Raw genomic sequence first — 10,938 nt, forward strand, 5'->3', positions numbered from 1 at the left:
TTATAAGACGCCCCAAACTGTAAAGTCCAGAGGGTTGAGGAGGGCCACATTGTGGCAGGACAGAAATCAGCCGTATTGTTGCGGCAGAATTTTAGATTTTTCTTGGCTGTATGGTGATGTAATGGACTTCCTGATGTTGTGCCTTGTCGGCACTGACAACGCCCTTGAAAAGATTGGACAAGCGTTGTCTTTTTTTTTTTTTTCCTCTGACCTTTTTACACTTAGAGACATGGCAAAAAAACAACAACATCTGTTTATATTTATTTCAGCTGTCGTTTGGTTGCTTAATTTAAAAAAATGTAATAAAATCTTAAGTAAATACTACGTTTTGTGTCCCAAATCTCCTGACATGAACAAAAGTGTCGGACATTTTATCTGTACTAATCATTCTGCACGTAAATTATTTTCTTTTGCCTCACAATTAGCGGTCATTTCCTATTCTGTTTTTCATTTATTTATAAGAAGACAGCTAATTATACCTATATTGATAAAGTATAAGCCTTTTCTATATAATTTATTTCATTAAAAAAAAACCTACCTATGCGAAGAAATACCTGATATAAAAGTTTTGTTTTGAAACTTTGAACTTTTCATCAAAATATATATTAAGTCGTTAAAATGATGTTAAATCTCATATTGTTATTCCATTCACTTATTCCTTAAAAAGTTAGAAGAATGCATTAATCTTTTTTAGAACGGTTTAATGTAAATATATTGTTTTTTAACCAAGAGCAATTTATCTTAGTAATAATGATTTATCGTTGAATTGCATTTGCTTTCTATATTTCCCAATCAAACAATATGTTAACTTCTGATATTTAGGAATATAAACGAGGTCAGTAGAAAATTCATTCACAGAGACAGAATCATTGTGGTCTTCAAATATGGAGTATCAAGTGAATGCAAGAGACTCGTTGGTTCCCTGAAATTCAGAAGCTAGCAGTACAATCAACGTATCCGGGTAGAGTATGGGAGGATCTATGGGACCCAGAGATTATGTGCCTTCCAGAAGTAAACTCATTTTTAAGAACTCTCCGTTTTTTATATTCAAAATATAAAGGTTTATGATTTAAAACTAAATTAAATTCTAGTTGCATGAGAGTTACTAACATTTTTACAAATTTTTCTCTTCTTGGTATTGTTTCTCCTTCATACAATACACATTTTGAATCACGGAGCTTCTTCATTTTGAATAGGAGAATTAGTTGAGGTTTGACGATTATTATTTGCAAAGGTCTGTTAAATAAGATGTCTAGTTACAAACACGTGTACACGTCCATTAAATGTGAAAACTCACATTTAATGGTGCTTTAGTTGTAATAGCAGTTGAATTGTTATGCCCACTTTCCTGTCGATAAGACAAGTAGAGAACGTAGCCATTATCGGTAACTAATAATGTATATATAGTTGAGTTTATGTGTACGTGCCCTTTATGGCTGCCCACACCATTGGACACAGGAGGCTAAAACTTTTCATGGGTTTTTCTTTTGAACCTAGTCAGGCAAAGAGTGGAGCCGATTTTAGGCGGTCATGTAAGGAGGAGGGGGTCTTATTCTATTCACAAAACACAAAAATTGTTTTGTGGTGCACAAGGATGTAGAGATACGGGGTTGATTTATAAATCAAATAGATACTGACGCTTCAAAAAGCAACTATACATGTAACAACGTTTTCTAAATTTATTCATAATTTAAAAATTTATCGGCCGATAGTCTGATATGTATTAAAAATGTAACTTATTTTTTCAATCTTATAATTTTCTGTTAATAGGAATTGGAGGATAAAATCTCACGATTTCACGGACGTGAGGATACAATTTTATATGCTAGTTGTTACGACGCAAATGTTGGTTTATTTGAGCAATTGTTGGGTCCAGAGGATGCTGTTCTATCTGATGCTCTCAATCACGCCTCTATCATTGATGGAATTCGTCTATGTAAAGCCAAAAAGTATAAATATGCTCACAAGGATATGAAAGGTAAGTTGAGATTGGAGCCTTACCTAGTGTTAACTGTACAATTACATGCAAAGTATGATAAAAAAGAAACCGTTATTTTCTAATTTAGAATTGAGTTCTCATTCGATTCTCATTTTTTTATTAGTAGTTGTATTGTAGTCTCTGAAAAATAAGTCAACTGTCATTCTGGAGTTCAAATTCAATCAGAATATATTTAGTTCTCCAATATAACATTACAACTATATACATACGTGTTATTGGAAGACATAAACCTCATAGATGTTATGACACCAAGAAATATAAAGATACTCTTGTTATACGAGTATTATTTTAGGAGCATTCCATTGAAATGTGATGTTGTTTTTAGACGATTTCCAATGTATACATTATATGCATACGTCTAACTAAAGTACTTACAATTACATATAGCATTTAATCGTATGTTATTTATTTCAAATGTCATTTAATAATGTCACACTTTTGTGCAACAAGTATGTTGCTAAAAATGTCCACAACGTTTGAATTGATAGTTTATTTTTGACTAATAAACTAACAAAATAAAATGGCAAATATTATTAACAATTATGTTATGGACATGTTCACCAACACAATAAAAAAAATTTGAGAATCGAAATAAAATTAACTTTGTAATTAGAAAATAACTTTTTATTTTTTTATTAAAGTATAAAACAAATGGTATAATTAGTTCATATGTCCAATGCAATAGTAAATTACATTGTGAAATTGCTTTTCATGCAAAATAAATTAATTTTAGGTATTATGTATGTTAATGGCTGGGAATATGGGCGAGAAAGAGTAGAGGAAAAGAGCAAAACATATACTACTAATGATTCAAGTATTCTTTTTTAAAATGATCTCTCTATTGTGGCATGGTTGGTGCAGGATAGAATATGACGTGTTTTTGCTCTAGAAATGATAACTTTTGTTATTTCAAATAAAACTAGAGGAGACTTAATATGAATATAGTTTAAATTATTATAGGTATTTTAACTAATAATATGAATTATATTGCAGAAATGCAGGTGACGAACAATATATTCTTTATGAGAGGGAGATGTTATCACATCAATGATTTGGCAAAGAATAATAATAATAATAATAAAAAGAGCACACGCAACAACCATTTCCCTTCTTTGATCTCAAAAACAGTTTTTATTCCTAATCTTTGCTGATTTTTATTTATGTACTAGTGTTGTCTAGTATATTTTTAGTATAATGGTACGCATTTAAAATTGTACTATATTAATACCGGGACTGCAACTGCGTCATTACTTCAATTCAATTTTTTAATCATAAGGGTTCCCCGCTCATTGCAGTTTTTGGGAACAAGAAAAATCCGCGTTATAGAAAATCTGCGTTATAAAGGAACTTATTTAGTATTAAAAACCGAAAAATGGGAGAAATTATTTTTCAAAGTCCACTTTTTCCTATTTTTCCTTTGATTTGTTAGTATGGTTGGGAGAGGAAAAACATTTCATTTATCATAATTTAGCAACCTTTTTAATCGCAAGTTTGTTTAATAACCAAAAAATTTAAGTATTGCTGTTTCAAATTAAATACTAACAGAACACTCTCCCTCCCTATTCAAAATTATAAACTACCATTTTAAGAATATATAGGCATAGTATAAAGGAACTACAAAATTTCTTGTTTGCCTCAATAAAGCGTTTTTTATAATTTATTATAGTAATATAGAAAGCCGCGATATGAAGGAATATACTGCCCTATACGGGGAGTCAGAATAATTCCAAATATCAAGTTATGCAAAATCCGTGGTGTTTGAATCCGTGCTATGCAGAAACCTCCTGTATATAAATTGTTAATTTTGTAACTTGTATGAGCAAGTTGTACAAGTTGCAACCAAAGAATGAGATGAATAGTTTTTAATAAAGGATTTACAATATATTAGAGGAGGATAATGCACTTATTGAATATTCCATGGATTATTGATAAATGAATAGTGTTATTTTTGGCTACTTTCACACAAATTACTAATATACTAGGTATACACCTATCAAATGAGACTTTCGGCTATTGGTCCCTCGGTGTCGTCAGTTAGACATTATAAACCGGTCCAAAAATCTAAATACTTATTTTGACATGTGTCAACAATATTTAATTCATTGTTTGTATAGTTTCATTCAACAACACACATTTTTTGCTCGTAAAAATGTCTAATTTTGTGCCTACAAACTACGATGTGTTGACATAATTGATTTTCTATTACCAATTGAAGAAAAACGCTTCTCAAGCCCATCAAATGCTTGTAGAAACTTACGATGGACATGTTCTAAGCAGAGCACAGTGCTTCAGGTGGTTTGAAAAATTCCAAAGTGGTGATTTTAACTTGAGAAATGAAGAGTGTGGCCGGCCACCGAAAAAGTTTGAAGACGCCGAATTGCAGGGATTGCTCAACGAAGATGATGGCCAGACGCAAGAACAGCTCGCAGAACAATTGGGTGTTGACCGTCGGACCGTTGGAAAACGTTTAAGAGCAATGGCAAAAATTTTTTTAAAGATCGGTAGATGTGTGCCACATGAACTGAATGAAAGGCAGCAAGAAAACCGAAAAACCACTTGTGAAATGCTGCTCGCCCGGTACAAAAGGAAGTCGTTTTTGCATCGAATAATAACTGGCGATCAAAAATGGGGCTATTTCAAGAATCCAAAACGAAAAGGATCATATGTTGACTGTGGCAAGATCGCTTCGAAAAGAAGGCAATGCTGTGTGTGTTCTGGTACCAGTGTGCTGTCATATGGTATGACATTCTACAACCCGGTGAAACCGTTAATGGTAATCGCTACCAACAACAATTGGCAGATTTGAACCATGATATACGCCAAAAATGGCCAAAATATGAAGCCAGGCAACACAAGGTAATTTTCCTTGATGACAACGCCCCACCGCATCGCTCTATAGACACCCCCAGCTTGTTGAATGGTACAACTTGAAACCTTGGAAGAATGTGTAGCTAGCGAAGGCACATACTTTGAAAATTAAATATGTAACCATTTTTTCAGAATAAACGTTGAAAAAAAATTTTAAAGCCTCCTTTCATAGGTGCATACCTGGTATAAGTATTGTGTCACACATTATGGAGTTCAAATACCCACAGTTATATTTCTTATGATCACATAATAATCCTGTCAAAATAAAAATTAATATATGATCATTAGAATGTCCAATATTGTAATTAAATAATGTATTTTGAGACGAAAAAAATGCCACATTTACAATTTGCATATTCAAGTTGCAACTTGTACAAGCAAATTGTAAGTTGTATACTACATAAATATATATATAATAAACATATTTATATAAATTAGTAGCAAAGGGATACCCGGCATTGCTCGGGCCAAGGAGGGAGCGGGGAAATCACATTGAGAATGGTCAATGTTATTTCCTCTTAATGTTTAGATCCCTTCGCTGTGGGCGAGCATTATAATATAGCGCCTGTATATTATATGAAATGCATTATTAAGAATTGAAAAAAATGCGTTATAAACTTCAAATAACATACAAACATATATGCTTGAAAAAAATTGTCTAGATGATATGTCCATCTTTTCTTTTTGTCAAAAAATTGCCAAATCAAAATTCGTTAAGAAAGTTCCAAAGAAATGTATTCTATTAATTTTAAAAAATTGCAATTTATTGGTATTTTAAAGAGTAACACAAACATACCAAGATGTTTTCGTACTTTCAAAACAAAAAAAGTTATGATTAATAATGTTGTTAAAAAAATAATCCTCGATAACTGGTTTATTTTTGCAAATATTGCAAAAATTATGAAATAAAATGTTCCAGAAATTGAAAAATCTATATTGTTAGAATGTTAAATTTTATCATTATATCTCCAAAATGTATCGTTTTGTAGCATTTCTCATTAAAAATTGAAAATCGACGTTTGATGAAGAAAAGAGAAAAAATTTGAAAAATTATTTAGAAAATGACAAATATTTTAGTTAAACATTAATTTTCGTGTGCAAACATTTTCTGAAATTTATATACAAACGAATTGGCACACCAATTTCACAACCATTATTTTATCTTCAAATCCAATATTCAATTTTTTTGCACCTGAAAAAAAGAACTAAAATGCAATTTTCACCGTTTACTTTTTTCCCCATAACTTTTTTGATTTTGAATAAATTTTGAAAACAGAGTTATTCAAATAGTTGTTTTTTGAGACGTCAATCACATTTTGATTTAAAACTCAGGCCCGTATCTAGTCTCCTTGAGCTCCGAAAAACAATTGTTGTGTTTCGGGTATGGATTTAATTCCACATATATGACCCCCCCAGAAAATCGATACCCCCTTGCTTAGCCTGACCAGGTTCAAAAGAGACCCCCATAGAAGACACATACACAAAATGTATTAAATATATACAGATTATATACGGTGTTGATACCCCCCCAAATGATGAAAGCAACCAACGTCCCAGCCGTACACCAAGCTTTAGTTTTATGGCCAGATGCTAAGTCTCGTTGCCAACAATAATCCTATTTGGATGTTTGTCATCTAACAACTATCGGTGCGTGCAAAACCTCATTCATCCCATTATTTACTAAGTGATGAGTACTACGGAGGAGATCTACAATCCCTTACATTTTTGCTTTCTTTGGCGTTGTTTATTGACCTATCGCTCCAAATAATACAGTGTATCAAAGCTGATAAATTTTGAAAGGGTTTAATTTTTGTAACCCAAAATAGATTACAAGTAATAATGGCTCTATGGAGCTCGAATTGGTGCGGTACGATTTACTTACCTACACGGAATTATATTTTATTTTCCACATTCAACTATTAGCATATTCTTTATAGTTTATTGCTCAGTGTTTAGAAACTAACAATTAGTATATATTAACTAACCACTAATCATGTATTGGTACTTTCTATTTAGATTTGGAGAGCAAGCTTCGTGAAAGCAAGGATGCTCGATCTCGCCTTATTGTTACAGATGGAGTCTTCTCCATGGATGGAAATGTGACTCCTTTACCTGATATTGTGGAGCTTGCAGATAAGTAATTATCATAGTCCTTCATCTAAGTCTCACTTATCATAATAGAATCTTCATTTTTGCACATGTAGATATAACGCCTTGACCTTCATGGACGAGTGTCATGCTACGGGGTTTTTGGTAAGACAGGACGAGGAACAGAGGAGTTCTTTGGATTAGAAGGAAAAGTGGATATTATCAATTCCACTCTTGGAAAAGCCCTTGGTGGAGCATCTGGGGATATACAACGGCATCCAAACAGCTTGTCGATTTATTGAGACGGCGCTCAAGACCCTATTTATTCTCGTATTCAATTCCTCCCGCAGTAGTAGCCTCAGCGAGCAAAGTTTTTGACATCCTAATGTCGGACTCTTCTCTTGTAAAAAAAATTCAGGACAATACTTTACGATTCCGTTCAAAAATGACGCAAGCAGGCTTCACTCTGAGTGGGGATGATCATCCCATCTGTCCTGTTATGATTGGAGATGCTAAATTAGCGTCTGATTTTGCAGATTTGATGTTGGGTAAGGCATCACACAAAATATGTTTTTAGAATTGTAAATTCTATGTATTTGATCACTGAGGATTTGTTAGAGAGCTATACAGCTTTAAAACAAGTTGGCGAAACACACCTGTAAGCTTGAGTAGATTCCTTATATTATTCATATCTTTTTTCCAGGCAATCAGTTGCTTATTATGATATCACTGATGACGTCAATTTATCATTTTTTGCCATTATCCCTCATGCCGTAGTTAAATTTTTTTCCTCTTTGCAGAATTTACTTTTTTAATTCACTTAAAAGGGTGAATTAATGGGGGCTGGATTGTTAGTTATAGAGAAATATTCAAGGATACTCCATGCTCCTAACGTACAAAAAGTCTTGCTAAGACAATTACTTTGTACACATATTCATCACGTGATCTTTGTTTACTACTTAGTTTATAGTTTTGTAAAGCCTTTTTTGGAATCAAACTCGAGTTGATGATCAACATCAGAGTAATTCCTGCCTATTCCTTGACAGATGGGGAGCAGAATTTGTGTCTGTAATGTATTTCATATTTCCTTTCCCCTTGTTCTTATCTTCTTGTATTTTCTTTTATGTATTAAAGTACTGTATTTTATATAGTATAAATAGTCGTGTATTTTGTAAATAAATTAGAGTATGGTTTTGTATTATATAGGATACACATGATCTTATAAATAAGTTTGTGTCTCTCCCTCGTCAAGACACAACATTGGCGACGAGGATCTGCTGTGGGATCGTCGGCGAAGCTAGCCCTGTTGGAGTTGGGTAGCCCTTTTTCGTCGATAGGGAGAACGCTCGTTCGTCTGCGGAAGGCGGAGCAATATGGACTGTGCCTCAGTTTGGGCCTCGTGGAGGAAGGAAGAGAACCTTGGTCACTTACAAGAAGTGAAGTGTGTGTCCGGGTCAGGGACCACATAATTAAAAGTGGATTTAGTCCTACACAGTTTTGGTTCTCTGCTGTTCCTACTCTCCCGTTCACATCATTGGTTAATGGATGTGCAACGGTCTCTCCTATGGATCATCCCGAGTTGGATGAGGGTACATCGAGCAAGATCGATATGTCTCCCAGGGACGAGCAGGGTGCTCGTGTCTCTAAAACCTCGTTAAGGGTGAATGTTATTTCTCCCAGGGACGAACAGGGTTCTCGGGTCCTTAAAACCTCTATGAGGAGTATTGTTCTCCTTTCTCCGGTGCGCGTGCTGAGAGCACGGCACGTCTATGGAGATAAAAATTTGATGTACAAGAAAAAATGGTTTGTCCGCGCCTGGACATGGATGGAGCGGATCTATAAGCTGCTATTCTTGGAGAGGAACCTGTGTAAGCACCGTCATGGATTTGGTGCTTGGGGGGTTATGTAATGTATTTCATATTTCCTTTCCCCTTGTTCATATCTTCTTGTATTTTCTTTTATGTATTAAAGTACTGTATTTTATATAGTATAAATAGTCGTGTATTTTAAATAAATTAGAGTATGGTTTTGTATTATAAAGAATACACATGATCTTATAAATAAGTTTGTGTCTCTCCCTCGTCAAGACACAACAGTGTCTACTTATTTTATCTTCCCTCATTGGTACTTAAAACGAAAGCTATCAACCAAATTACCAAAACAAAGAAACAGGGATCACTCCCTGTCTAAAGTAGTGGTTTTTGTCCACTAAAGGCATTGAATATTACCATATAGCTAACTCGCAGCCTCCATAAATTCCCCCTGTTCATTTAAATCTGCAAAGAGAAGAAAAATGAAATAGTAACGTAATCTGTGTTATAATAAAAAGTGACATCTTAAGAGAAAAAAAATAAAGTAGCCAAATAATCTACTCGAGCTAAAAAGTATCTTTCGCTACTTGGATTATAGCTTCGCTTGGAGTTAATGCAATAAAACGTCATTACAGCTAAATTTCCCACTCTCCTAACAAAACATCCTTCAAATTGTCATGGTTACCATTTCATTCTTTGTTTTTTAATGCTTATAACGTACAAGCTCTAAGGGTTATGTGTCTCGTTTACTTAACTATATTGATTTTATCCACAGAAAAGGGTATTTATGTGATTGGATTTAGTTTCCCCGTTGTTCCAAAGGGAAAAGCTTGTATCCGTGTTCAAATCTCAGCTGCTCACACTACCGACGATATTGACAAAACTGTGGATGCTTTTATCTCCATTGGAAAGCATCTACAAGTTATAACATAAGAAATATAATTAAAAGTATATTTGGGTTTGTTTTCTTTCTCTTCAAGTCTCCATATTTCCAATGCCTTATATTTACAATTATGAATGTGGTGTTTTATATTTATATTCATTTTTTGTACATTTAATTTCTTTGATTGAATCATGATTCTTTAAAAAGTATTAGAGTGTCTTTACTTTATTTATTAGCTTTGTACTTTATATTTATGTAATGGAATAGAAAATTGACCATGGAAGTTCTTTCAGATGCCTGAAACGAAAAAATGCAGGGAAAACAAAGAAAAACAATAATAAATTTCTGTATACTAGAACGTACCCAAATTATATATTTTATTTCGAAAGATTTTATTAATGTTTTAAATAACTCCAAAATTTTGTAAAACTTGTCGATAGACAACAAAATAATTGGAATTATGTTCATCCTTTAATCATAATGAAGATGCATACTAAGACTAACTCGCTAATCCTCTTTCTAATTCCCTTTTTTAATTCGTATTCAATATACTTTCTCCCTTTTTCTGTTAGTACAATAATTAGTTTTTTTGATTGGGACATAGAAATATACAACTATATTATTGTAGATTGAACTAAATAATAATTAGGACTGGGCGTCGACCGAATTTATGTAAAAAAACAGGAGCGAGACATATGGTACTATTGATTATAAGCTATTTTATTGTACAAACTCAAAGATATTCGGCAAACAATAGATTCTTTGAGGAGGTGTTAGCACAATAATAATTTGAGAAAGAATGAATAATTAAGAAAAAAAGGAAATTCTACAAACTTTTCCTTTTCTAATCTCAAAACAGTAATTTATCTGACCAAACAGCCCAGCTATGATAATAATATAGTAATTACATTAATGCAGATTCTGTATGAATAAATCTTTGAGAATTAATTTCCAGAATCCTGAGTCTGTCTCCAACAGCTCAGTTTTCATACAATTTCTTTTTTTGGTTTTTAAGAACTCCAACTTGAGTAGAAACCATTTTAACCCTCGTACGGCTGATTGGAAGACATATAATCTTTAAAATTCCTTGTGACACACAACTGTAGGAAAAATCTCCCAAAGTATCCCGGCGATTATGTACTTCGATCCAATATCAGTTAATCAAGAAGTAGCCTCTGCGTGGATAACCTTATCGTATCATGTAACTTTATGTTAGTTAGGTTTTTTCAAAAAAATGAACAAGGTCCACTTAGAATGATAAGTTTTGAGAAACTCTTTATAACTTTATT

The 10,938-nt window shown here is 33.1% G+C and overlaps 1 protein-coding gene across 1 annotated transcript in view; it reads left to right on the forward strand.

Moving 5' to 3' along the window:
- The window catches only part of LOC121123367 (2-amino-3-ketobutyrate coenzyme A ligase, mitochondrial-like), a 41,622-nt gene extending 31,694 nt beyond the window's left edge, over window positions 1–9,928 (forward strand). The window contains 6 exon segments of the mRNA XM_040718488.2: window positions 1,771–1,978; window positions 6,884–7,004; window positions 7,072–7,112; window positions 7,115–7,213; window positions 7,216–7,503; window positions 9,542–9,928. Of these exon segments, the coding sequence (XP_040574422.1) occupies window positions 1,771–1,978; window positions 6,884–7,004; window positions 7,072–7,112; window positions 7,115–7,213; window positions 7,216–7,503; window positions 9,542–9,699 (915 nt within the window). The 3' untranslated portion in view covers window positions 9,700–9,928.
- The last annotated feature ends 1,010 nt before the right edge of the window (window positions 9,929–10,938 follow it).

Source organism: Lepeophtheirus salmonis, chromosome 8 (assembly GCF_016086655.4).
Source record: "Lepeophtheirus salmonis chromosome 8, UVic_Lsal_1.4, whole genome shotgun sequence".
Taxonomy (NCBI): Eukaryota; Metazoa; Arthropoda; class Copepoda; order Siphonostomatoida; family Caligidae; genus Lepeophtheirus; species Lepeophtheirus salmonis.